Consider the following 26,963-nt stretch of genomic DNA (forward strand, 5'->3'; position numbering starts at 1 on the left):
ATGGGAAAAATTGGGCCAAAAAAGGGGAAATTAGAAAATGGGGCAAAATCCAGCAAAATTGGGCAAAAAATGGTGGGGAGGGGAGGAGGGGCTCTGCCCCGGCCTCTGCGCAGCCTCCCGCGATGGCGAACCGGGGGAAAAATGGAGGAAACGGGCAAAATCGGGGGGAAAAGGGCGGATTTGGGCCCGAATGGGGGCGAATCGGGGGGCTGGGGGCGGGGCGAGGTGGGGGAGGGGACGGACGCCCCCCCCCCTCCCCCCCACGGCCGGACGCCGGGGGCCCCCGCCCGGCCCCTCCCCCCCCCCCCGCGGGCTCCTCCCGGGGTCCCGGTGCTGGAGCCGCCCCGTCAGCCCCTCCCCCACCCCCCCCGCCCCTGCGTCCGTCTGTCCGCCCTCCGCCTCCGCGGCCATCTGTCCTCCGCCCACCCCGACGTCCGTCTGTCCATCCCAATGCCCATCCCGACGCCCACCATCCTTCACCCGCCCCGACGTCCGTCCGTCCGTCCCTCCACCCTCCGTCCATCCCGGCGTCCAACGTCCATCCCAACGTCCGTATGTCCGTCCCGGCGCCCATCCCGACGTACGTACGTCCGCCATACACCCACCCTGACGTCCGTCTGTCCATCCTCCGTCCATCCCTCCGCCTCCACCCACCCCGACGTCCGTCTGTCCTTCCCCCGTCCATCCCTCCGCCTCCACCCGCCCCGACGTCCGTCTGTCCTTCCCCCGTCCCGCTGTCCGTCCATCCCGCTGTCTCCCATGCCCATCATCCTTCACCCGCCCCAACGTCCGTCTGTCCCGACGTCCTCCGTCCATCCCGGTGTCCAACGTCCATCCCAACATCCGTATGTCCGTCCCAACGTCCATCCAATGTCTGTCTGTCCATCCCATCGTCCATTCCTCCATCATCCGCCCATCCTGACATCCGTCCGTCCGTCCCAATGCCATCTGTCCTGTCCCAATGTCTGTCCCAGCGTACGTACGTCCATCCCAACGTCCGTCCGTCCATCCCAACATCCACCCCAACGTCCGTCTGTCCATCCTGACGTCCATCCCTCCATCCTCCACCCACCCGATGTCCATCTGTCCGTCCCAATGTCTGTCCCGACATCTGTCCATCCATCCCAATGTCCGTCTGTCCATCCCAATGTCCATTCCTTCATCCTCCACCACCCGATGTCCATCTGTCCGTCCCAACGTCCGTCCGTCCATCCCGACGTCCATCCCAACGTCCATTCCTCCATCATCCGCCCATCCTGACGTCCATCCGTCCGTCCAATGTCCATCTGTCTGTCCCAATGTCCGTCCCAACGTACGTACGTCCATCCCAATGTCCCGTCTGTCCATCCCCTCATCCTCCGTCCATCCGAGCATCCAACGTTCATCCCCAATGTCCATCTGTCCGTCCCAATGTCCATCCCAACGTCCATCCAACGTCTGTCTGTCCATCCCGACATCCTGATGTCCATCTGTCCGTCCCAACATCCATCCCTTACGTCCATCCAACGTCCATCTGGCATCCTGATGTCCATCTGTCCGTCCCGATGTCCATCTGTCCGTCCAATGTCCGTCCGTCCATCCCGCCGCCCTCCGCCCATCCCTCCGTCCGTCCGTCCGTCCCTCCTTCCACCACCCCCCACCCCGGGCCCCATTTTTGGGCCCCTCCCCCACCCCCCGCCCCACCCCCGGTTCTTGCCCCATTTTACCGGGCCCCCGCCCGCGTGGGGGGGGGAGGGGGGGGGGTGTCCCGTTTTTTCCCCTGCCCTCCCCCCCCCCCCCCCCATTTTGGGGCGGGAACGTGCTTTTTTGGTGTCTGGGGGGGTGTTTTTGGTGCCTTTTTTTTTTTTTTTTCTTAATTTTTGCCTTTTCCCCCGCCCCCCCCCGCCGCCCCTCCCCCCCCCCGCCCCCATTTTCGCTCCTTTTGGCCCCCCCCCCCCCAAATTTTTCCTCCTTTTCTTCCCTTGGTCCAGTTTGCTCGCGAAAAAGCGCGAGGACGGCGCGGCCGGCGGCCCCCCCCCGGACGCAGGTAGTTTTGGTGCATGTTCCTCCGGTTTTGGGCAAATTTTTCTTTTTCTTCTTTTTTTTTTTTTTTTTTTTTTTTAAATTGGTTCTTTAGGGGTTTTTGGGGTTTTTTCCCTCCCCCTTCTCCCCCCCCACCCCTCCCCCTCCCCCCCCCCCTCCCCCTTTTCTTTCTTTCTTCCCGGGGCCGCGGGTCCCCCCCCCTCCCCTCCCCATGCTTTTGGGGGGGGGGGTCGCCCCCCCTTTTTGGCTGCCTCTTTTGGTTCTTTTTCTCTTTTTTTGGTGTGTTTTGGGGGTTTTTTTGGTTGTTTTTGCTGGTTTTGCTTCTTTTCGGGGGGTTTGGGGGTGATTATTTTTTGGGGTTTTTTTGGTGTTTTGGTGGTTTTTTTGGTGGTTTTTGGTTTTTTTGGGTTTTTTTTGTGTGGTTTTTTTTTTTGGACACGCCCGTCCCCGCCCCCCTCCCCCCCCCCCCCATCCCGGACGCTGGGGTCCCCCCTGGTCCCCCCCGCCCCCGTGTCCCCCCCTCCCACCCCAGATGCCGGGGTCTCCGCCCCCCCCCCGGCTCATCATCGTTAAAGCAGCGTTAATGAGGCCCCGTTGCCACGGCGACGGAGGTGACCTAGAAACTAAGGGATGGGGGGGGCACGTTGCCATAGAAACAGCCGGGGGGGGGACTCCCCCCCCCAGCGACCCCCCAACTCCTGACCTCACCCCCCCCCCCCCCCCCCAAAGCTCCAGCCTGTGACCTCTGACCCCGGCTGTCACCTCTGACACGCCCCCCCCCCCCCCCAAAGCAGTGGGGGGGGACACGGGGGTCCCGGGGGGGGGGGGGTGTCCCTGGTGCTTTGGGTGTCCCCAAGAGGGTCCCCAATGGGGGTCCCCAGCAATGGGGGGCATCCCCAGTGATGGGGGGGGTCATCCCCAGTGGGGGGCCCCAGCAATGGGGGAGGGGGGGGCCCCAGTGATGGGGGGGGTCCCCAATGGGCGTCCCCAGCGATGGGGGGGGGGGGGGTGGGTCATCCCCAATGGGGGGTCCCAGCAATGGTGGGGGTGGGGGTGTCCCCACAGTGCCAAGGGTGTCCCCGGGATGTCCCCAGGGTGTCCCCAGACGTGGGGGGTGCCCCTGACCCGCCCCCCACGCGACACCCCCCCCCACCCCCCCCCCAGACATCCGGGACAGCGGGAAGAAGCCGGTGATGCTCTTCCTCCACGGCGGCTCCTACATGGAGGGGACGGGGAACATGTTCGACGGCAGCGTGTTGGCGGCCTACGGCAACGTCATCGTCGTCACCATGAACTACCGCCTGGGCGTGCTCGGTACGGGGGGGGGCGCCGCGGGGGGGCGGCTTGGGCCGGGGACACCCTGGGGAGCCTCCTCGGGGCCCGGGGACACCCTGGGGAGCCTCCTCGGGGGCCGGGGACACCTGGAGAACCTCCTTGGGGACATGGGGACACCCCGGAGAAGCTCCTTGGGGACGTGGGTTGGGCGTGGGGACAAAGGGTCACCCCAGAGAAGCTCCTTAGGGACGTGGGTTGGGCGTGGGGACATGGGGACACCCTGGAGAACCTCCTTGGGGACATGGAGACACCCTGGAGAAGCTCCTCAGGGACGTGGGTTGGGCGTGGGGACATGGGGACACCCTGGAGAACCTCCTTGGGGACATGGGGACACCCTGGAGAAGCTCCTTGGGGACGTGGGTTGGGCGTGGGGACATGGGGACACCCTGGAGAACCTCCTTGGGGACATGGGGACACCCCGGAGAAGCTCCTTGGGGACGTGGGTTGGGCGTGGGGACATGGGGACACCCTGGAGAACCTCCTTGGGGACATGGGGACACCCCGGAGAAGCTCCTTGGGGACGTGGGTTGGGCGTGGGGACAAAGGGTCACCCCAGAGAAGCTCCTTAGGGACGTGGGTTGGGCGTGGGGACATGGGGACACCCTGGAGAACCTCCTTGGGGACATGGAGACACCCTGGAGAAGCTCCTCAGGGACGTGGGTTGGGCGTGGGGACATGGGGACACCCTGGAGAACCTCCTTGGGGACATGGGGACACCCTGGAGAAGCTCCTTGGGGACGTGGGTTGGGCGTGGGGACATGGGGACACCCTGGAGAACCTCCTTGGGGACATGGGGACACCCCGGAGAAGCTCCTTGGGGACGTGGGTTGGGCGTGGGGACATGGGGACACCCTGGAGAACCTCCTTGGGGACATGGGGACACCCCGGAGAAGCTCCTTGGGGACGTGGGTTGGGCGTGGGGACAAAGGGTCACCCCAGAGAAGCTCCTTAGGGACGTGGGTTGGGCGTGGGGACATGGGGACACCCTGGAGAACCTCCTTGGGGACATGGAGACACCCTGGAGAAGCTCCTCAGGGACGTGGGTTGGGCGTGGGGACATGGGGACACCCTGGAGAAGCTCCTCGGGGATGTGGGTTGGGCGTGGGGACAAAGGGTCACCCCGGAGAAGCTCCTTAGGGACGTGGGTTGGGCGTGGGGACATGGGGACACCCTGGAGAACCTCCTTGGGGACATGGAGACACCCTGGAGAAGCTCCTCAGGGACGTGGGTTGGGCGTGGGGACATGGGGACACCCTGGAGAAGCTCCTCGGGGATGTGGGTTGGGCGTGGGGACAAAGGGTCACCCCGGAGAAGCTCCTTAGGGATGTGGGTTGGGCGTGGGGACATGGGGACACCCTGGAGAACCTCCTTGGGGACATGGAGACACCCTGGAGAAGCTCCTTAGGGATGTGGGTTGGGCGTGGGGACATGGGGACACCCTGGAGAACCTCCTTGGGGACATGGAGACACCCTGGAGAAGCTCCTTAGGGATGTGGGTTGGGCGTGGGGACATGGGGACACCCTGGAGAACCTCCTTGGGGACACTATGGGGATCCCCCTTGAGGACATGGGGACACCACGGGCTTCTGCCTTGACGAGTGGGTCCATGGGGGAGGCCGCGTCCCCGCGCGTCCCCACGCGTCCCCGTGTCACCGCAGGCTTCCTGAGCACGGGGGACCAGGCGGCCAAGGGCAACTACGGGCTCCTGGACCAGATCCAGGCGCTGCGGTGGCTCAACGAGAATGTGGGGCACTTTGGGGGTGACCCCCAGCGCATCACCATCTTCGGCTCCGGCGCCGGCGCCGCCTGCGTCAGCCTCCTCATCCTCTCCCACCACTCTGAAGGTACCTTCCACCCTTCCTGGGGACCCTCCACACCACCTTGGGGACCTAAATCACCCCGTGGACCCCAAATCCCTCCTGGAAACCCCTGAAACCTCTGGTGGGACCCCGTCCCCACGTCTCCGTGGCCGTAGAGCCTGGTGGGACCCCGACCAACGGTCCCTGTGGCCATAGAGCCTGGTGGGACCCCGTCTCCTCATCCCCGTGGCCGTAGAGCCTTGTGGGACCCCGTCCCCATGTCTCCATGGCTGTAGAGCGTGGTGGGACCCCATCCCTACATCCCTGTGGCCGTAGAGCGTGGTGGGACCCCGACCAACGGTCCCTGTGGCCATAGAGCCTGGTGGGACCCTGACCGACGTCCCCATGTCTGTAGAGCCTGGTGGGACCCCATCCCTACATCCCTGTGGCCGTACAGCCTGGTGGGACCCCATCCCCACATCCTCATGGCCGTAGAGCCTGGTGGGACCCTGACTGACCTCCCCATGGCTGTAGAGCCTGGTGGGACCCCATCCCCATGTCCTCGTGGCTGTACAGCCTGGTGGGACCCCATCCCCACATCCTCATGGCCGTAGAGCCTGGTGGGACCCCGACCCACATCCCTGTGGCCTGGGTGGGACCCCGTCCCCACGTCCCCCCGCCCGGCTGACGCCCGGGTCCCACAGGTCTCTTCCAGAAGGCCATCGCGCAGAGCGGCACGGCCATCTCCAGCTGGTCGGTGAACTACCAGCCGCTGAAGTACACGCGGCTGCTGGCGGCCAAGGTGGGCTGCGAACGGGCGGACACGGGGGCGGCGGTGGAGTGTCTGCGACGTCAACCCTTCCGCGCCTTGGTGGACCAGGACGTCCAACCCGCCCGCTACCACGTGGCCTTCGGGCCGGTGGTGGACGGCGACGTGGTGCCCGACGACCCCGAGATCCTGATGCAACAGGGCGAGTTCCTCAACTACGACATCCTCATCGGCGTCAACCAGGGCGAGGGGCTGAAGTTCGTGGAGGACTCGCTGGAGAGCGAGGACGGCATCTCCGCCTCCTACTTCGACTTCACCGTCTCCAACTTCGTGGACAACCTCTACGGTTACCCCGAGGGGAAGGACATCCTCCGGGAGACCATCAAGTTCATGTACACGGATTGGGCCGACCGGGACAACGGGGAGATGAGGCGTAAGACGCTGCTGGCCCTCTTCACCGACCACCAGTGGGTGGCCCCGGCGGTGGCCACGGCCAAGCTCCACGCCGAGTACCAGTCGCCCGTCTACTTCTACACCTTCTACCACCACTGCCAGACGGACGCGCGGCCCGAGTGGGCGGACGCGGCCCACGGGGACGAGATCCCCTACGTCTTCGGGGTCCCCATGGTGGGCGCCACCGACCTCTTCCCCTGCAACTTCTCCAAGAACGACGTGATGCTCAGCGCCGTCGTGATGACCTACTGGACCAACTTCGCCAAGACCGGGTGGGTGGGGACGCTGGGAGGCGGGGACGCGGGGAACGGGGTCATGGTGGGGGTAGGGGGACGGCGGCATGGCCCCGCACCCTGGTGGGACCCCGTCCCCACGTCCCCCCACGTCCCCGCACCCTGGTGGGACTCCATCCCCATGTCCCCACATCCTGGTGGGACTCCATCCCCATGTCCCCACATCCTGGTGAGACTCCATCCCCACATCCCCCCACATCAAGGGGAACAAGGACACGGAGGACGCGGACATGGGGGTGCAGGGGGACGTGGGGGATGGGGACAAGGGGGTGGATGGAAACGGGGACGTCTGGGTGCGTGGGTGGGTGGGTGGGTGGGTGGGTGGACTGATGGATAGTTGGTGGGTGGGTTGTTGAGCGGTTGGGTAGTTGCATTGATGGATGGTTTGTTGGTTGAGTGGGTGCTTGGGTGGATGGATGGTTGGGTGGGCGGTTGGTTGAGTGGCCGGGTGGTTGGGTGGTTTGTTGGGTGGGTGGTTGAGTGGTTGCGTGGGTGGTTCGATTGACAGATGGTTTGTTGGTTGGGTAGTTGGATTGATGGATGGTTGTTTGGTTGAGTTGTTGGGTGGGTGGGTGGTTCACTGGGTGGTTGGTTGAGTGGGTGGTTGGATTGATGGTTGGTTGGTTGGTTGAGTGGTTGGGTGGTTGGTTGGGTCATTTGTTGAGTGGGCGGTTGGGTGGGTTGTTGAGTGGTTGGGTAGTTGCATGGATGGATGGTTTGTTGGTTGGGGGGTTGGATTGACGGGTGGTTGGTTGGTTGGGCAGTTGGTTGGGTAGTTGGGTTGATGGATGGTTGTTCGGTTGAGTTGTTGGGTGGGTGGGTGGATTGACGGATGGTTTGGTGGTTGGGTGGTTCATTGGGTGGTTGGTTGGGTTGTTCGTTGAGTGGGTGGTTGGACCGATGGATGGTTGGGTGGTTGGATTGACAGGTGGGTGGTTGGTTCATTGAGTGGGTGGTTGGTTGGGTGGTTGGATTGATGGGTGGCTGGGCTGTTTGTTGAGTGGTTGGTTGGATTGGTGGGTGGGTGGGTGGGTGGACAGCAGGATGGATGGATGAACAGACGGGCAGTTGCGGGGTGGGCGGATGAAGCTCCCGCCGGGCCTCACCACCCTCCCCGCCCCTCCCCCCCGCGCAGGGACCCCAACCAGCCGGTGCCGCAGGACACCAAGTTCATCCACACGAAGCCCAACCGCTTCGAGGAGGTCGTGTGGACCCGCTTCGACGGGAAGGACAAGCGCTACCTCCACATCGGCCTCAAGCCCCGCGTCCGCGACCACTACCGGGCCAACAAGGTGGCCTTCTGGCTGGAGCTCGTCCCCCACCTCCACAACCTCCACCAGCTCCCCCACGCCTCCACCACCACCCGCCTGCCCCCCCCCGCCGGCGCCGGACCCCCTCGCCGGCCGCCCGCCACCCGGCGGCCCCCCGCTCCTTCCCCGCCGCCCCTCGAGGAAGAGGAGGAACCCGACGGGGGGGGTCGCCGGCGCTTCGCCCCCTTCCCCGGGGACTCGCGGGACTACTCCACCGAGCTGAGCGTCACCGTGGCGGTGGGGGCCTCCCTCCTCTTCCTCAACATCCTGGCCTTCGCCGCCCTCTACTACAAGCGGGACAAGCGCCCCCCCGAGGGACGGGGGGGCCCCCGGCGCCTCAGCCCCCCCCCAACCCGGGGGGCCCCCAATGATCTCTTGGGTCACGGGGGGGCGGAGGAGGAGTTGGTCTCGCTGCAGCTGAAGCACCCCGAGAGGGGGGTGGGGGTGGGGGGGGGTGGGGACCCCCCCGAAGCCGCCCTGCGCCCCCCCGCCGGACCCCCGGACTACACCCTGGCCTTGCGGCGAGCCCCCGAGGACGTCCCGCTCATGACACCCAACACCATCACCATGGTGCCGGGGGGGTTGCCCACCCTGCACCCCTTCGGGCCCCCCTTCCCCCCCGGCCACAACAGCACCCTGCCCCACCCCCACTCCACCACCCGCGTATAGTCGGGCTCAGCCCCACCCCCACCCGGACACCGGGGTCCCGTCCCCTCTCCCCGCCCCCAAGCAGAGGAAACCCCCTCCCCCCCCCACCATGGGGAAGGGGGTGGGGGGTGGGGGGGGCCGCCCGGACACCTTGGGTGGGGGGTGTCCCCCCCGTGGGTGTGTGGGGTGAGACCCCCCCACCCCCAACCTGCTCGTGTCCCCACCCGGATGCCCGGGTCTGCTGAAGAGGTAATGGGGACCCCCCCCCCAAATATCCCCTCCCCCCATGGACGCGTGGGGATGCTGAAGACGCATGGGGACCCCCCCCCCCGAGCCCCCCTCCCCCCATCCTGTCCCGGACGCATGGGGACCCCCCCCAAGACGCATGGGAAACAGCCCCCCCCCCCGACCCGGATGCCTGGGTCCCCTAAAGACACATTGTGGGGGGGGCGTTGGGGGAGGGGGACATGAGACCCCCACCCCCCTGGACCCCTGGGTCCACTGAAGGCCGTGGGACCCCCCAAGGCCCCCCCCCAGGACGCCAGGGTCCCCCGCAGGGGGTGGGGAGGGGTCTCCCCATCACCCGCATTCTGGGGGTGGGGGTGGGGAAGCCCAAGACCCCTGGGGGGGGGGTTCCCCCCCCGGGGTGGGGCAATTTGGGGGCGCCCCCCCGGCCCCCCCCCCGTCACTGTTGCATGTTCCCGACCCGGCGGCAGCAAATGAGTCAAAAACCTGTGAAAACGGGCAAAAACGAGGCCCAGCAGGGGGTGGGGGTGGGGGAGGGGGAGGGGCGCTGCCCCCCCGTGTGTGCCCCCCCCCCTTGCCCCCCCCGGCCCGTGGGGGGGGCCCTGGCTCCCCTCCCCCCCCCCCTTTCTTTCGCGCTTTCTGTACAAAGAAAATCGTGCCAAACGCAGCAGTTTTGGGGTTCGGGGGGGGGGTCCCGGGGCCCCCCCAGCCCCTCCCCCCGCCCCGCCCCTCCCCCCCGCGCCAAGATGGCCGCCGGCGCCGCCCGAGAGCGCGAGATGGCGGCCGCCGCGGTGACGTCATCGCCGGGGCGCGGTGACGTCATCGCCGGCGGGGACCACATCACCGGGCCCGTTGCCGTCCGCGACCTTTGACCTTTGACCTCGCGCCCAGCCCGCTGCCATGGCAACCGGCCCCCCCCCCCCATCCCTTCCCCCACCCCGTCGCCATGACGACCCAGCGCTCGGTGACGGTTGCCACGGCGACGTCACCGGTTGCCGGGGCGACGCATCCCCCCGCCCCGCCCCCGCCCCCGTCCCGCTCGTCGCCATGGCGCCCGCAGCCCCTCCCCCCCCCCCCCAACAACCCCAAGAGCATCTATTTTTATTCCCGAGGGGCCGCGGGGGGGGGGGGAGGGGCGGGGGGCGGGGCCTCGGGAGGGCGGGGCCTCGGGGGGGAGGGGCGGCCCCGGGGGCGTTTTTAAGAAAAAAAAAAGATAAAAAAGAGGAGAAAAAAAATACAAAAAAAAAAACAAAAAAAACAACCCAACCCCTCCCCCCCCCGGCTGCGGTTTTTTTTGCGCCAAAATCTCGCGAATTCAGGTCAAAAATAATTGGGGGTGGGGGAGGGGCCTCGCCCGGCCGCCAGGGGGCGCCAGGGAGGGGCAGCGTTACCATGGGAACGGGCGTGCTGGCCCCGCCCCCGGGGAGCACCGCGATCCCATTGGCTGCGTCAGGGAGGGGGCGGGGGGGTGGAGCACTGGGGGTGAACTGGGATGTACTGGGAGGGCACTGGGATGGGGCTGGGGGTGAAGTGGGGTGTAGGGGTCTGTGCTGGGGGTCACTGGGGGTCACTGGGGGTCACTGGGAGCTACTGGGGGTCACTGGGAGCTACTGGGAGTCACTGGGAGCTACTGGGGTCACTGGGGTCACTGGGGGTCACTGGGAGCTACTGGGGGTCACTGGGGTCACTGGGGGTCACTGGGGGTCACTGGGAACTACTGGGGGTCACTGGGAGTCACTGGGGGTCACTGGGAGCTACTGGGGTCACTGGGAGTCACTGGGAGCTACTGGGGGTCACTGGGAGCTACTGGGGTCACTGGGGTCACTGGGAGCTACTGGGGGTCACTGGGAGCTACTGGGGTCACTGGGGTCACTGGGAGCTACTGGGGGTCACTGGGAGCTACTGGGGTCACTGGGAGCTACTGGGGTCACTGGGGTCACTGGGAGCTACTGCGGGTCACTGGGAGCTACTGGGGTCACTGGGGTCACTGGGGGTCACTGGGAGCTACTGGGGGTCACTGGGAGTCACTGGGAGCTACTGGGGGTCACTGGGAACCACTGGGAGTCACTGGGGTCACTGGGAGCTACTGGGGGTCACTGGGAGCTACTGGGGTCACTGGGGTCACTGGGGGTCACTGGGAGCTACTGGGGGTCACTGGGGTCACTGGGAGTCACCTGGAGTCACTGGGGGTCACTGGGAGCTACTGGGGGTCACTGGGGTCACTGGGAGCTACTGGGGGTCACTGGGAGTCACGGGGGTCACTGGGGGTCACTAGGAGTCACTGGGGGTCACTGGGAGCTACTGGGGGTCACTGGGGTCACTGGGGGTCACTGGGAGCTACTGGGGGTCACTGGGAGTCACTGTGGGTCACTGTGGGTCACTGTGGGTCACTGGGGGTCACTGGGAGTCACTGGGGTCACTGGGGTCACTAGGAGTCACTGGGGGTCACTGGGAGTCACCTGGAGTCACTGGGGGTCACTGGGAGCTACTGGGGGTCACTGGGGGTCACTGGGGGTCACCGGGAGCTACTGGGGTCACTGGGGTCACTGGGGGTCACTGGGGGTCACTGGGGGTCACCGGGAGCTACTGGGGTCACTGGGGGTCACCTGGAGACACTGGGGTCACTGGGGGTCACTGGGAGCTACTGGGGGTCACTGGGGGTCACTGGGGGTCACCTGGAGTCACTGGGGTCACTGGGGGTCACTGGGAGCTACTGGGGGTCACTGGGGGTCACCTGGGCGGGGGGCGGAGCCTCTGCGCGTCACTGGGGCGGGGGGCGGGGCCTCGGTGCGTCACTGGGGCGGGGGGCGGAGCCTCTCAACGTCACTGGGGCGGGGGGCGGGGCCTCGGCCGCTCCCTCCCTCCCCGCCGCGCGCCTGCGCCGCTCCCGCGCATGCGCCGGGGCCCGCCCCGCCCCTCCCCCCGCGCACCTCCCCCTCTCGGCGGGACGCGGCGGGCGGCTCCCCTCCCCCTCCCCTCCCCCACCCGCGGGGGGACCCAGGCGTCCGGGCACCCCTCCCCCACCCCCACCCCCACCCTCATCCCCTCCCCCCGCGGGGGCCGCGCGGAGCCGCTGGGGGGGGCGGGGCGCGGGGGGGGGGCGGGGCGGGACCCCCGGCTGCTGCATGTGACCCCCCCCGCGCCGGGCGCGTGAACCCCACCCCTCCCCCACTCCGAGACCCAACCCCCATCCTCGTGCGAGGCACGTGATCCTCGTGCAGCAGCCCCCCCCCCCCCCCTCCGTGACCCCTCGTGCGCGGCCCCACCCCCACCCCCGTGACATCCTCACGTGCCCCGTCGTGTGACCTCCCCGTGTGAGACCCCCCTGTGACCCCTCCCCCTGCGTCCTGCGACCCCTCACGTGACCCCTCGTGCGAGTCCCCCCGTGACTCAGCCCACACGACCTGTGACACCTCGTGCGACCCCTCGTGTGACTCCTTTGCACGACGCCTCGTGAAACCCTCCCCGTGTGACCCTTCCCCTCGTGCGACCCCTCGTGCGAGGGCCGTGCGACCCCCCGTGACCCTCCTGTGACCCTGGTGCGACCCCCTGCGACCCTCGTGTGACCCCTCGTGTAACCCCTCGTGCGACCCCCCCAGTGCCCCCTCGTGCAAGGCTTGTGTGACCCTTCCCGTGACCCGTGAGACCCCCCGTGACCCCCCGTGACCCCCCCGTGCCCCCGCGCCCATGGCGGCCCTGGCCAGCTCGCTGATCCGGCAGCGCCGGGGGGGCCGGGAGGTGCCCCCCCCCCCGCGCGGCCGGCCCGCCCCGCCCCCCCGGCGCCCCCCCCCCGCCCCCCCTCCCTCTGCCAGCAGCAGCTGCGCGGCCTCGTCGCCAAAGTCCGGGGCTGCGGCCGGCGGCGGCGCGCGGGGGGGGAGGGGCCGCCCGGTGAGGGGGGGCGGAGAGGGGGGAGTCCCGGGGAGGGGGGCTGGGGGGCAGGGAGGGCCGGGACGGGGTGTGGGGATTGGGGGGGGTTGGGGAGGTTATGGTGGGAGGGGGGGGGGGGGGGGAATGGGGCATGGGGGGGTCTGGAGGGGTTTGTGGGGGGGTCGTGGGGGTCTGTGGGAAGCACGGGGGGGGTGGGGGGGGATGGGGGCACTGGGAGTGGGGGGGATGGAGGGGGAGATGGGGGAACCGGGGGGTGAGTGGGGGGCTGGAGGGGGGCTGGGGGGCACTGGGCGGTGGGGGGGGGTCCCTGACGCCCCCTCCCCACAGAGCCGCAGCTGCGGGGGGCGCTGGCGCGGCTGCGCTGCGGCCACGGGCACTTCCTGCACATGGGCCCCGACGGGCGGCTGGACGGCACGCGGGAGGAGGCGGGGCCGGGCAGTGAGCGGGGGCGGGGCCGGGGAGGGGCGGGGCCTGGGGAGGGGCGGGGCCGGGCAGGGGCGGGGCCCGACGGGCGGCTGGACGGCACGCGGGAGGAGGCGGGGCCGGGCAGTGAGCGGGGGCGGGGCCGGGGAGGGGCGGGGCCTGGGGAGGGGCGGGGCCGGGCAGGGGCGGGGCCCGACGGGCGGCTGGATGGCACGCAGGAGGAGGCGGGGCCGGGCAGTGAGCGGGGGCGGGGCCGGGGAGGGGCGGGGCCTGGGGGAGGGGAGGGGCCTGGGAGGGGCGGGGCCGGGACGGGGCCTCGGGGGGGCGGGGTCTGAGGGGGTGAGGTCCCGGTGGGGTCACAGGGGTGGGGAAAGGGGAGGCGGGGCTGTGCAGTGAGCAGAGGAGGGGCTGGGGCGGAGCTTGAGGGGGCGTGGCCTGAGGGGTGGGGTCGAAGGGGGCGTGGCCTGGGTAGGGGATGGGCTTAGGTGTAGGGTGGGGGGAGGCGGGGCCAGGCAGGGGAGGGGCCAGAGGGTGGGGGCTCAGGGGTGGGGTAATGGGGGGCAGGGCCAGGCAGTGAATGGGGGCGGAGTCTGAGTGGGTGGGGTCTGGGGGCAGGGTGGATGGGTGGGGCATGGGTCGGGGCACGAGGGGCGGGGTCTGAGGGGCGGGGGGAGGGGAAGTGGGGGGGAGGAGGGCCCTGGGGGCTGCAGGGTGGTGCTGGGGGGTGCAGGGGAGCACCGGGAGGCTGGAGGGGGGCGCAGTGGGGGCAGGGCGGGGCAGGCCCCCGCGTCCGGGCGTGGCAGCCCCGCCCCTCCCCCAGCGCTGTTCAACCTGATCCCGGTGGGGCTGCGCGTCGTGGCCATCCAGGGCGCCGGCGCCGGGCGCTACGTGGCCATGAACGGGGCCGGCCTCGTCTATGCCTCCGTGAGTAACGCCCCACAGCCCCGCCCCGTGGCCCCGCCCCATGGATGCCCTGCCCCCACGCCCCGCCCCACAGCCCCACCCCGCGGCCCCGCCCCACAGCCCCGCCCTGCGGCCCTGCCTCACAGACACCAGCCCCATGCCCCGCCCCATGGCCCCGCCCACAAACACCTGCCCCATGGCCCCACCCCATGGACACCCTGCCCCATGGCCCACACCCCATGTCCCCACAGGGACCCACAGCCCCCAACCCCCCCACCCTGGGACCCACAGCCCCCCCCAAGGCTCACAGTCCCCCCTGGGACCCACATCTGCCTGGGGTCCTGGGCATTGGGGTCCCACATCCCCCGCCCCAAGGGGTCCCGGGCATTGGGGACCCACATCTCCCATCCCGAGGGGTCCCGGGCATTGGGGACCCACATCTCCCGTCCCGATGGGTCCCGGGCATTGGGGCCCCACATCCCCCCGCCCCCCAGGTGCACTTCACGGCCGAGTGCCGCTTCAAGGAGTGCGTCTTCGAGAACTACCACGTGCTCTACGCCTCGGCGCTCTATCGGCAGCGGCGCTCGGGGCGCGCCTGGTACCTCGGCCTCGACCGCCACGGCCGCCCCATGGCCGGGCACCGCGTGCGCAAGGACAAGGCGGCCGCGCACTTCCTGCCCCAGCTGCTGGAGGGTGAGGGGCGCCGGGGGGCTGGCGCGGGGATGGGGGGGTCGCGTGGGGACGGGGGGTCGCACGGGGACGGGGGGCTGGCGCGGGGACGGGGGGCTCACACGGGGATGGGGGGCTCGCTCAGGGATGGGGGATCATTCGGGGATGGGGGGCTCACATGGGGACGGGGGGATCGCTCAGGGATGGGGGGATTGCTCGGGGATGGGGGACTCACTCAGGGACGGGGGGCTCACATGGGGACGGGGGGATCGTTCAGGGACGGGGGGATCGCTCGGGGATGGGGGGATCGCTCGGGGATGGGGGGATCGCTCGGGGATGGGGGGCTCACATGGGGACGGGGGGATCGTTCAGGGACGGGGGGATCGCTCAGGGATGGGGGGATCGCTCGGGGGTGGGGGGATCGCTCGGGGATGGGGGGGCTCACATGGGGATAGGGTTGCACGGGGACGGGGGTCACATGGGGATGGGGGCTCGCACAGGGATGGGGGCCTCGTGCGGGGACGGGGGTCTCGCTCAGGGATGAGGGGATCACGCAGGGACGGGGGGCTCGCATGGGGATGGGGGTCTTGCACGAGGAGGGGGGCTCACATGGGGACGGGAGTGCTTGCATAGGGACAGGGGGCTTGCACAGGGATGGGGGGGCTTGAACAAGGGATGTGGGTCTTGCACAAGGGATGTGGGGCTCACATGGGGATGTGGGGCTTGCACGGGGCATGGGGGGCTTGTACGAGGGATGTGGGGCTTGCACGAGGGCTGGGGGGCTTGTTGGGGGGCGGGATCTTGCACGGGGCTTGCACAGGGACACATGGGGGTGCGTGGGGGCCTTGCACAAGGGATGGGGGGGCTCAGATGAGCACAGGGTCCCTCCCACAAGGGGGGGGTGTTCCCTTGCACGGGGGGGCGGTTCCCTTGCACAATGGGGGGGTGTTTCCCCTCGCACGAGGGTCTCACCTCCCCCCCCCCAGTGGCGCTGTACCGGGAGCCGTCCCTGCACGAAGTGGAGGAGCCCCCGGGGACCCCCACCGAGGCCACGTGACCTCTGACCCCGACCTGTGACCTCTGACCCCGACCTGTGACCTCTGACCCGAACATGTAACCTTCGACCCTGAACCTGTGACCTCTGACCTGTGACCTCCGCAAACACAACCCCCACCCCCACCTCCCGGCCCCCCCTGCACTGACACCCCGGGGGGGGCCCCTCCCCCCCCCAGGGCACGTGAGGGCACGAGCCCCCCCCACGCGCCTCACAAACCCCGCCCCCTTCCGGCTGGCCCCGCCCCTTTCCGGCTGGCCCCGCCTCCTCCCGCGGCCTTTTCTACGACCCCTACACTGTGCAAGCCCCGCCCCCTCGCGCGCACCGAGAGCAATAAGGCACCGCCCCTTCTCGCGGGCCACGCCCCCACCCGCATGATTGACAGCCCCCCTGGCGGCCGGGCCCCGCCCCCTTAATAAACCACCACTTTGTACCGGAGCAGTGTCGGGGGGGGGCACTTGTGGGGCTGGAGGGGCAGATGTGGGGCCTGGGGGGGCAGTTATGGGGCTGGGGGGGCAGATGTGGGGGGCTGGGGGGGCACTTATGGGGCTGGGGGTGGCCTATGGGGGGGTCCGGTGGGGTAGGTATGGGGTTGGGGGGGCAGATGTGGGGGTCTGGGAGGGGACTTATGGGGCTGGGGGGACTGGGGCTGTTATGGGGTTCCGGGGGGGGCAGATATCAGGGTCTGGGGGGGACTTGTGGGGCGGGGGGACACTTCTGGGGGTCCGGGATGGGGGAATGGGGTAGCTCGGGGGGGGAGGGGCGGTGGAGGGAAGCACCGAATTGGGGAGGGGGAGGTGTTGCCCCGTCCCTCCCCCACATCCGGAGCAGGTGGCGGCGCCCCTCCCCCCCCCAGCTGTTCCCCCCCGCCCCCCCCCGGGCCGGGACTCGCGGCCATGGCGCCCCACGGAGCCCCCACCGCCACCTTCCTCCTCCTCCTCCTCTTCCTCTGCACCCGCGGTACGAACCCCCCCCGCCGGACCCCCCCGGGTGACACCCCCTCCGCCCCGGGACCCCCACCCTTGGGGGTCCCCCCCTTTGGGGTCACCCCCGAACTCCCGGCCCCGCCCCCTTGGGTGTGCCCCCGCTGGGACCCCCCTGCTTGGGACTGCCAACCCCCACCCTTGGGGTCCCCCCCCGAACTCCTGGGTTCCCCCCCGGGTGCCCCCCTTGGGTGTCCCCCCGCCCGTGAGCCCCCCCCCTTTGGGTGCCCCCCCCTTTGGGTTCCCCCCTCCCACCCCTGCGTGTGCCCCCCGTGGGTCTCCCCCCTCTTTGGTGTCCCCCCCCTTTGGCCCCCCCAACCCCTGGGTGCCCCCCCTTGGCTGTGTCCCCCCCCGGTGCCCCCCCCGTGCCTCCCCCTCCATGAGCCCCCCCCCCCCCCATTTTGGGTCCCCCCCCCTTTTGGGTGTGCCCCCCCTTGGCTCCCCCACTGATACCCCCCCCTTGAATGCCCCCCCCCCGGGTGTGTCCCCCCCCCTTGGGTCCCCCTCCCCCCGTGGGTGTCCCCTCCCGTGGGTGTCCCCCCCCCCCCGTGGGTGACCCTCCCCCCTTGGGTCCCCCCTCCCCCCGTGGGTCCCCCCGTGGGTGCCCCCCGGTGCCGGTGGGTGACGCTGGGCGGGTGCAGCGGCGGGAGGGGCGGCGGGGCCCCCCCCGAGCCCCCCCCCGGGGAGCGGCTGCTGCACGCGCTGCTGGCCCGGTACCGGCCCGGGGTGCGACCGGCGGCGGCGGGACCCGGCGGCCGCGTCCTGGTGCGGGTGGGGCTGGAGCTGGCGCAGCTCGTCAGCCTGGTACGGGGGGGGCACGGGGGGGCACGGGGTCATGGGGGGGCACGGGGGGGCACGGGGTCACGGGGGGGCACGGGGGGCTGGGGGGTCACGGGGGGGCTGGGGGGGCTGGAGCTGGCGCAGCTCGTCAGCCTGGTACGGGGGGGGCACGGGGGGGCACGGGGTCATGGGGGGGCACGGGGGGGGCACGGGGTCACGGGGGGGCACGGGGGGGCACGGGGTCACGGGGGGGCACGGGGGGCTGGGGGGTCACGGGGGGCTGGGGGGGCTGGAGCTGGCGCAGCTCGTCAGCCTGGTACGGGGGGGCACGGGGGGGCACGGGGTCATGGGGGGGCACGGGGGGGCACGGGGTCACGGGGGGGCACGGGGGGCTGGGGGGTCACGGGGGGCTGGGGGGGCTGGAGCTGGCGCAGCTCGTCAGCCTGGTACGGGGGGGCACGGGGGGGCACGGGGTCATGGGGGGGCACGGGGGGGGCACGGGGTCACGGGGGGGCACGGGGGGGCACGGGGTCACGGGGGGGCACGGGGGGCTGGGGGGTCACGGGGGGCTGGGGGGGCTGGAGCTGGCGCAGCTCGTCAGCCTGGTACGGGGGGGGCACGGGGGGGCACGGGGTCATGGGGGGGCACGGGGAGGCACGGGGTCACGGGGGGGCACGGGGGGCTGGGGGGTCACGGGGGGCTGGGGGGGCTGGAGCTGGCGCAGCTCGTCAGCCTGGTACGGGGGGGGCACGGGGGGGCACGGGGTCATGGAGGGGCACGGGGGGGCACGGGGTTCACGGGGGGGCACGGGGGGCTGGGGGGTCACGGGGGGCTGGGGGGGCTGGAGCTGGCGCAGCTCGTCAGCCTGGTACGGGGGGGGCACGGGGGGGCACGGGGTCATGGGGGGGCACGGGGGGGCACGGGTCACGGGGGAGCACGGGGGGCTGGGGGGTCACGGGGGGCTGGGGGGGCTGGAGCTGGCGCAGCTCGTCAGCCTGGTACGGGGGGGGCACGGGGGGGCACAGAGCCACGAGGGGTCATGGGGGGTCACGGGGTTATGGGGGTCACGGGGGGGGTCACAGGGTTATGGGGGGGCTGGAGCTCACACAGCTTCTCAGCCTGGTACAGGGTCACGGGGGTCACGGGGGTCACAGGGGGGTCACGCGGGGTCATGGGGTTAAGGGGGCATGGGGTCACAGGGGTCATGGGGTCGGGGGAGCACGGGGGGGCGTTGGAGGGTATTGGGGGGCATGAGGGGGGTCCTATGGGGGCACTGGGGTCGTCGGGGGGTTATGGGGACATGGTAGAGTATGTGGGGTGTGGGGGGGTCCCAGGGGCCATGTGAGGGTACGGGGGGGTCCCCATGTGTGGGGTCCTGAGGGTCCCCCCCGCGCCCCCCCCAGGATGAGAAGCACGAGGAGCTGACCACCAAGGTCTACCTTGACCTGGTATGGGGGGGTTCCAGGGGGGCGGGGGGGTTGGGGGGGGCTCCAGGGGGTCCCGAGGGTCCCCAGGGAGTTGGAGGGGGTGTCTTGGGGGTCCCCAGGGGGGTTGGGGGGGCTCCAGGGGGTCCTGAGGGTCCCCAGGGAGTTGGAGGGGGTGTCTGGGGGTCCCCAGGGGGGTTGGGGGGCTCCAGGGGGTCCTGAGGGTCCCCAGGGAGTCGGAGGGGGTGTCTGGGGGTCTGAGGGGCTTGGGGGGGCTCTGGGGCAGAGGGGCATTGTGGGGGGTGCTGGGTGGTCCCGGGGGGTGCAGGGGGGTTCCCCACTCGCCTGCCCCCCCCCCCCAGAGCTGGCGGGACCCCCGGCTGCAGTGGGACCCCCGCGCTCACGGGGGGCTGGGGGTGCTGCGGGTGCCGGCCCAGCGCCTCTGGCTGCCCGACGTGGGGCTGGAGAACAAGTCAGTGGGGGGGGGGGCTCGGGGGGGGCTTTGGGTGGCACCCGGGGGGTGTTTGGGGTACCTGGAGGGTCCTGGAGACTTGGGGAGGGGGTTGGGGGGGGGTGAAGGGGTCCTAGGGGGGCCCAGGGGTGGGTTGGGGTCCCTGGGGTGTCCGGGGGGGGTTTGGGGGTGTCCGGGGGGGGTTGGGAGGTGCCGGGGGTGGTTTGGGGGTGTCCGGGGGGGGTTGGGAGGTGCCGGGGGGGGTTTGGGGGTGTCCGGGGGGGGTTGGGAGGTGCCGGGGGGGGTTGGGGGTGTCCGGGGTGGGGTTGGGAGGTGCCGGGGGGGGTTGGGGGTGTCCGGGGGGGGGTTGGGAGGTGCCGGGGGGGGGTTGGGGGGGGCCGGGGGGGGGTTGGGGGTGTCCGGGGGGGGTTGGGGGTGTCCGGGGTGGGGTTGGGAGGTGCCGGGGGTGGGTTGGGGGTGTCCGGGGGGGGGTTGGGAGGGGGCCGGGGGGGGGTTGGGGGGGGCCGGGGGGGGGGTTGGGAGGTGCCGGGGGGGGGTTGGGGGTGTCCGGGGGGGGGTTGGGAGGTGCCGGGGTGGGTTGGGGGTGTCCGGGGGGGGGGTTGGGAGGTGCCGGGGGGGGTTGGGGGTGTCCGGGTGGGGTTGGGAGGTGCCAGGGGGCGGTTGGGGGTGTCCGGGGGGGGTTGGGAGGTGCCGGGGGGGGTTTGGGGGTGTCCGGGGGGGGGTTGGGAGGTGCCGGGGGGGGGTTGGGGTGTCCGGGGGGGGGTTGGGGGTGTCCGGGGGGGGGTTGGGAGGTGCCGGGGGGCGGTTGGGGGTGTCCGGGGGGGGGTTGGGGGTGTCCGGGGGGGGGTTGGGAGGTACCGGGGGGGGTTGGGGGTGTCCGGGGGGGGGTTGGGAGGTGCCGGGGGGGGTTTGGGGGTGTCCGGGGGGGGGTTGGGAGGTGCCGGGGGGGGTTTGGGGGTGTCCGGGGGGGTTGGGAGGTGCCGGGGGGGGTTGGGGGTGTCCGGGGGGGGTTTGGGGGTGTCCGGGGGGGGGTTGGGGGTGTCCGGGGGGGGGGTTGGGAGGTGCCGGGGGGCGGTTGGGGGTGTCCGGGGGGGGGTTGGGGGTGTCCGGGGGGGGGCTTGGGAGGTGCCGGGGGGGGTTTGGGGGTGTCCGGGGGGGGTTGGGAGGTGCCGGGGGGGGTTGGGGGTGTCCGGGGGGGGGTTGGGAGGTGCCGGGGGGGGGTTGGGGGGGGCCGGGGGGGGTTGGGGGTGTCCGGGGGGGGTTGGGAGGTGCCGGGGGGGGTTGGGGGTGTCCGGGTGGGGTTGGGAGGTGCCGGGGGGGGGTTGGGGGTGTCCGGGGGGGGTTGGGAGGTGCCGGGGGGGGTTTGGGGGGTGTCCGGGGGGGGGTTGGGAGGTGCCGGGGGGGGGTTGGGGGTGTCCGGGGGGGGGTTGGGAGGTGCCGGGGGGGGTTGGGGGTGTCCGGGGGGGGGTTGGGAGGTGCCGGGGGGGGTTTGGGGGTGTCCGGGGGGGGGTTGGGAGGTGCCGGGGGGCGGTTGGGGGTGTCCGGGGGGGGGTTGGGGGTGTCCGGGGGGGGGTTTGGGAGGTGCCGGGGGGGGGTTGGGGTGTCCGGGGGGGGGTTGGGGGTGTCCGGGGGGGGGTTGGGAGGTGCCGGGGGGGGTTGGGGGTGTCCGGGTGGGGTTGGGAGGTGCCGGGGGGGGTTGGGGGTGTCCGGGGGGGGGTTGGGAGGTGCCGGGGGGGGGTTGGGGGTGTCCGGGGGGGGGTTGGGAGGTGCCGGGGGGGGGTTTGGGGGTGTCCGGGGGGGGGTTGGGAGGTGCCGGGGGGGGTTGGGGGTGTCCGGGGGGGGGTTGGGAGGTGCCGGGGGGGGTTGGGGGGGGCCGGGGGGGGGTTGGGAGGTGCCGGGGGGCGGTTGGGGGGGGCCGGGGGGGGGTTGGGAGGTACCGGGGGGGGTTGGGGGTGTCCGGGGGGGGGTTGGAGGTACCGGGGGGGTTGGGGGTGTCCGGGGGGGGGGTTGGGAGGTGCCGGGGGGCGGTTGGGGGTGTCCGGGGGGTCGGGGGGTGCCGAGGCCTCGTGTCCCCCCAGTAACGACGGGGAGTTCGGGGTGTCCCTGGGGGTCCGGGCCATCGTCACCCCCGACGGCTCCGTGCGCTGGCGGCCCCCGGCGCTCTACCGCAGCCGCTGCCCCATCCGGGTGAGGGGGGGCCGGGGGGGCCGGGGGGCGGGGGGGGTCATGGAGGGACCTGGGGATGTCCTGGGGGGCTCCCTGGGGGGCTCCCTGGGGACTGGGGGTGTCCGTGAGGGTTTGGGGGGCTGCGGGGGGTTTGGGGGTGTCCGTGAGGGTTTGGGGGGCCGTGGAGGGTTTGGGGGTGTCCGTGAGGGTTTGGGGGGCCGTGGGGGGGTTTGGGGGGTCGGTGAGGGTTTGGGGGGGCCGCGGGGGGGTTTGGGGGGTTGGTGAGGGTTCGGGAGGCCGGTGAGGGTTTGGGGGCCCGGTGAGTGTTTGGGGGCCGGTGAGGGTTTGGGGGGCCGGTGAGGGTTTGGGGGGCCGCAGGGAGGTTTGGGGGGTCGGTGAGGGTTGGGGGGTCGGTGAGGGTTTGGGGGGCCGGTGAGGGTTCGGGGGCCGCGGGGGGGTTTGGGGGTCGGTGAGGGTTCGGGAGGCCGGTGAGGGTTTGGGGGCCCGGTGAGTGTTTGGGGGCCGGTGAGGGTTTGGGGGGCCGGTGAGGGTTTGGGGGGCCGCAGGGAGGTTTGGGGGGTCGGTGAGGGTTGGGGGGTCGGTGAGGGTTTGGGGGGGCCGGTGAGGGTTTGGGGGCCGCGGGGAGGTTTGGGGGGTCGGTGAGGGTTGGGGGGTCGGGTGAGGGTTTGGGGGGCCGGTGAGGGTTCGGGGGGCCGCGGGGGGGTTTGGGGGGTTGGTGAGGGTTCGGGAGGCCGGTGAGGGTTTGGGGGCCCGGTGAGGGTTTGGGGGCCGGTGAGGGTTCGGGGGGCCGCGGGGGGGTTTGGGGGGCCGGTGAGGGTTCGGGAGGCCGGTGAGGGTTTGGGGGGCCGCGGGGGGGTTTGGGGGGTCGGTGAGGGTTTGGGGGGCCCGGTGAGGGTTTGGGGGGCCGGTGAGGGTTCGGGAGGCCGGTGAGGGTTCGGGGGGCCGCGGGGGGGTTTGGGGGGCCGGTGAGGGTTTGGGGGGCCCGCGGGGAGGTTTGGGGGGTCGGTGAGGGTTTGGGGGGCCGGTGAGGGTTTGGGGGCCCGGTGAGGGTTTGGGGGGCCGCAGGGAGGTTTGGGGGTCGGTGAGGGTTTGGGGGCCGGTGAGGGTTTGGGGGGCCGCAGGGAGGTTTGGGGGGTCGGTGAGGGTTTGGGGGGCCGCAGGGAGGTTTGGGGGGTCGGTGAGGGTTTGGGGGCCGGTGAGGGTTTGGGGGGCCGCAGGGAGGTTTGGGGGGTCGGTGAGGGTTTGGGGGCCGGTGAGGGTTCGGGAGGCCGGTGAGGGTTCGGGGGGCCGCGGGGGGGTTTGGGGGTCGGTGAGGGTTTGGGGGCCGGTGAGGGTTCGGGGGGCCGCGGGGGGGTTTGGGGGGCCGGTGAGGGTTCGGGAGGCCGGTGAGGGTTTGGGGGGCCGCGGGGGGGTTTGGGGGGTCGGTGAGGGTTCGGGGGGGCCGCGGGGGGTTTGGGGGTCGGTGAGGGTTCGGGAGGCCGGTGAGGGTTTGGGGGCCCGGTGAGGGTTTGGGGGGCCGGTGAGGGTTCGGGGGGCCCCGCGGGGGGGTTTGGGGGGTCGGTGAGGGTTTGGGGGGCCGCGGGGGGGTTTGGGGGGTCGGTGAGGGTTCGGGAGGCCGGTGAGGGTTTGGGGGCCCGGTGAGGGTTTGGGGGGCCGGTGAGGGTTCGGGGGGCCGCGGGGGGGTTTGGGGGGTTGGTGAGGGTTTGGGGGGCCGCGGGGGGGTTTGGGGGGTCGGTGAGGGTTTGGGGGCCGGTGAGGGTTCGGGGGGCCGCGGGGGGGTTTGGGGGGGCCGGTGAGGGTTTGGGGGGCTGCGGGGGGGTTTGGGGGGCCGGTGAGGGTTTGGGGGGCCGCGGGGAGGTTTGGGGGGCCGGTGAGGGTTCGGGGGGCCGGTGAGGGTTTGGGGGGCCGCGGGGGGGTTCGGGGGCGCCGTGACCCCCCCGCGCCCCCAGGTCTCGCACTTCCCCTTCGACTGGCAGAACTGCTCCCTCGTGTTCCGCTCGGGCTCGTACGGCCCCGCCGAGCTGGGGCTGCGCCTGGCGGGGGGGGGCGCCGGGGCCGGGGGGGCCGGCGGCGGGGGGCGCCCAGGCTGTGCTGCCCCCCGGCTTCCAGGGTGAGCCGCGGCCGGCCGGGGCTTGGCACGGCGAGCCGGGGGTGCACGGGGGGTTGCACGAGGACCAGGGGGTGCACGGGGCCTTTGCACGAGGATTGGGGGGGTCCTACGTGGCTTTTCACAAGGATCAGGTGGTGCATGGCAGCTTTGCACAAGTGTTGGGGGTCCTATGGGGCTTTACATGAAGGTGGGGGGCCCACAGGAGCTTTGCACAAGGATCAGGGGGTGCACGGGGCCTTTGCACGAGGAGGGGGGGGTCCTACGGGGCTTTACACAAGGGTGAGGGGGTGCATGGGGCCTTTGCACGAGGATTGGGGGGTCCCATGCGGCTTTGCACGAGGAGGGGGTCCAACAGGGGCTTTGCATGAGGATTAGGGGGTGCACGGGGCCTTTGCACAACGATTTGGGGGGTGCATGGGGGCTTTGCACGAGGGTGGTGGTGTCACATGGGGACTTTGCACGAGGCCGCGAAGTCACACGGGGGGGGGGTTGTTGCACAAGGCCAAGGGCATAGCACGGGGGGTGGGTGGGCGTGTTTTTGCACGAGTCCTCGTGCAAGGGCGGGCCGTGCCGCGCAGAGAACGGGCAGTGGGAGCTGTGCCACCGCTCGGCCGCCACCACGCCAGCCCCTCGCACGAGGATGTCACCTTCTACCTCGTGATCCGCCGGAAGCCTCTCTTCTACATCGTGAACGTCCTCGTGCCCTGCGTGCTCATCACGCTGCTGGCCGTCGTCGTCTTCTACCTGCCCCCCGACGCCGGTGCGGCGCACGGGGGCTCGCACGGGGGCTCGCACGGGGGCGGGGCGAGGGTGCACGGGAAAGCCGTGCTCGCTGGGCGGAGGTGGGACTTGCACGGGGGATTTGCACGGGGATCGATCGTCCGGGGGCTTTGCACGAGGGGTTTGCACGAGAGCTTTGCGCAGGGACCAATCATCCCGGCGGGTTTGCACAGGGACATCTGTGGCGTTTGCACAAGTACTTTGCGCGGGTGTTTTGCACGAGGGATTTGCACAGTGGGGAGGGGGTTGCACGAGGTTACCTGGGACGTTTGCACAAGGATTTTGCACGGGGCGGGGGGGGGTGTGCATGTGTGCACAGGTGCCACATGAGGGGTTTGCACGGGGGGTGGGTGGGTGAAGGGGCACATGTGGGGCCATTCGCACGGGGTGTTTGCACGAGGGATTTGCGTGGGGATACCCGGGGCATTTGCACAAGGGATTTGCACAGGGGGGGCGTCGCGCTTGGGTACCTCTGTCTGCACGGGGGCGCCTGGGGCGTTTGCACAAGGCCTTTGCGCAGGTGTTTTGCGCGGGGGCTTTGCACGGGGGCTCGCACGGGGGCAGCGGTGGCGTTTGCACGAGGATCTTGCACGGGCTTTTGTCCGGGGTTGTTTGGGGGAGGGCGTTGCTGGGGGTGTGTGTGTTGGGGGTGTCGTTGCACGGGGCCACCTGGGGCGTTTTCCAGGGGTGGGGGTGGCCTTTGCACGAGGGCCTGGCACGAGGGGGCTGCGGTGCCGGCGCAGGGGAGAAGATGACGCTGTCGCTGTTCGCGCTGCTGACGCTGACCGTGTTCCTGCTGCTGCTGGCGGACAAAGTGCCGGCCACGTCGCTGGCGGTGCCGCTCATCGGGCGCTACCTGACGGGGACCCTCGTGCTGCTCACGGCTCTGCGTCATCCTCAGCGTCGGCGTCCTCAACCTGCACCACCGCTCGCCCGCCACCCACGGCCATGCCGCCCTGGGCCCGCGCGGTGAGACCCCCGCCCGCCCCCCCCGGGACCCCCCCCGCACCCCCCCATCCCTCCCGGACCCCCCCGGACCCCCGGGACCCCCCGGTGGGTGTCCTCAACCTGCACCCTGGCTCGCCCGCCACCCACGCCATGACCCCTGGGCCCGCGCGGTGAGACCCCTGCCCACCCCCGGGACCCCCCTGGACACCCGGGACCCCCCCAATCCCTGGGACACCCCTTCTCCCCCCGCCCCGACCCCTGGGACCCTCCTGATCCCCCCCCCCCCCGGACACCTGGGACCCCCGTGGTCTCCCCCCCCAACCCTTGGGACCCCCCATATCTCCCCCACAGACCCCTGGGGACCCCCCTGCTCCCCCCTCCCCAATGCCTGGGACCCCCTGATCCCTCCCCCCCCGGACACCCAGGTGCCCCCCCGACGCCCAGGACCCTGCGATGGGTGCTCCATCACCTGGGGACCCCCGTCACGGGTACCCACGTGCCCCCCCAATGCCCAGGTCCCGCCTGGCCCCCCCCCCCCAGACGCCTGGGGCCCCTCGATGGGTGCCCAAACACCTGGGGACCCCCTGTCCTGGGTGCCTGGGTCCCCCCCTCCATATTTGGGGGTGCCCCCCCCCCCCATATTTGGGTCCCCCCTCTCCCGGGTGTCTTGGTCCCCGAGGGGGGGGAGGGGTACCCACCCCCCACGCAGGGGGTGGGGGAGGGGATCTGCCCCCCCCCTCACCCCCCCCTTCCCCCCTCCCCCGCAGCTCCTCCTGCAGCGCCTCCCCCCCCCTCCTGGGGCTGCGCCCCCCCGCGGCCCAGCGCCCCCCGCCCCCCCCCCGCCCCCCGGGGGCGCCCCCCCGCGGCGGGGACGAGTACTTCCTGCGGCGGCCCCCCCCCGGCGCCGCCCCCCCCGCGCCCCCCCCGCGCCCCCCGGCCCCCCCCCCGCCCCCCGAGCTGCGCGCGGCAGCGGCCGCCGTCGCCTTCATCGCCCGGCACCTGCGGGAGCAGCAGCGGCACCAGGAGGTGAGGCCTCTCGTGACCCTCGTGCAACCCCCCCCCAGTCCTCGTGCGACCCCCGAAGCCCTCGTGCGATCCTCGTGCGACTCCCACGGTTGTCGTGCATGCCTCGTGCAACACCTCCCAGTCCTCGTGCAACCCCCACAGTCCTCGTGCAACCCCCACAGTCCTCGTGCGACCCCGTGCAACCCCCACAGTCCTCATGCATTCTTCCTGTGACCCCCCCCCCGCAGTAACTTGTGCACCCCTCGTGCAACTCCCGCAGTCCTTGTGCAAGCCCTGTGCAACACCCCCCCATGCCAACCCAAGAGTCCCCGTGCAAGCCCCGTGGTCCTCGTGGTCCCTGTGCAAGCCTTGTGCAGCCCTTGTGCAAGCCCTGTGGCCCCCACGTGAGCCCCCCGTGCAACGCCCCATGCAACACTCTCCCGTGCAAGGCCCAGCAGCCCC

The 26,963-nt window shown here is 71.6% G+C and overlaps 3 protein-coding genes across 4 annotated transcripts; all 3 read left to right on the top strand.

Annotated features, from left to right (window-relative positions):
- The first annotated feature begins 6 nt into the window (after positions 1 to 6).
- NLGN2 (neuroligin 2) lies at positions 7 to 9,101 on the top strand. 2 transcript variants are annotated; one of them, XM_075080230.1, is made up of 6 exons: positions 7 to 580; positions 1,970 to 2,026; positions 3,187 to 3,336; positions 5,016 to 5,201; positions 5,861 to 6,650; positions 7,807 to 9,101. In XM_075080230.1, the coding sequence occupies exons 1-6, from the start codon at positions 70 to 72 to the stop codon at positions 8,648 to 8,650; spliced, it is 2,538 nt and encodes an 845-aa protein (XP_074936331.1). In that variant the 5' UTR covers positions 7 to 69; the 3' UTR covers positions 8,651 to 9,101. The 2 variants fall into 2 exon arrangements, with proteins under 2 accessions (XP_074936331.1, XP_074936332.1); XM_075080231.1 differs by lacking the exon at positions 1,970 to 2,026.
- A 2,675-nt stretch (positions 9,102 to 11,776) lies between these two features.
- On the top strand, positions 11,777 to 16,250 carry LOC142051016 (fibroblast growth factor 11-like). The gene is given in 7 exon segments (XM_075080233.1): positions 11,777 to 12,613; positions 12,615 to 12,659; positions 12,661 to 12,763; positions 13,091 to 13,201; positions 14,007 to 14,110; positions 14,584 to 14,782; positions 15,745 to 16,250. Coding segments are annotated over 7 exon segments (684 nt in total). The 5' UTR covers positions 11,777 to 12,562; the 3' UTR covers positions 15,816 to 16,250.
- A 292-nt stretch (positions 16,251 to 16,542) lies between these two features.
- Positions 16,543 to 26,522, top strand: LOC142051015 (acetylcholine receptor subunit beta-like; the record flags this gene model as incomplete). The annotated part of the gene is given in 11 exon segments (XM_075080232.1): positions 16,543 to 16,772; positions 17,437 to 17,599; positions 18,979 to 19,023; positions 19,362 to 19,471; positions 21,550 to 21,658; positions 23,608 to 23,768; positions 24,347 to 24,528; positions 25,292 to 25,431; positions 25,433 to 25,492; positions 25,494 to 25,517; positions 26,454 to 26,522. Coding segments are annotated over 11 exon segments (1,293 nt in total), but the record flags the coding sequence as incomplete, so codon positions are not given.
- Positions 26,523 to 26,963: the final 441 nt, after the last annotated feature.

This window comes from Phalacrocorax aristotelis, unplaced genomic scaffold (assembly GCF_949628215.1).
Source record: "Phalacrocorax aristotelis unplaced genomic scaffold, bGulAri2.1 scaffold_346, whole genome shotgun sequence".
In the NCBI taxonomy this organism is placed as follows: Eukaryota; Metazoa; Chordata; class Aves; order Suliformes; family Phalacrocoracidae; genus Phalacrocorax; species Phalacrocorax aristotelis.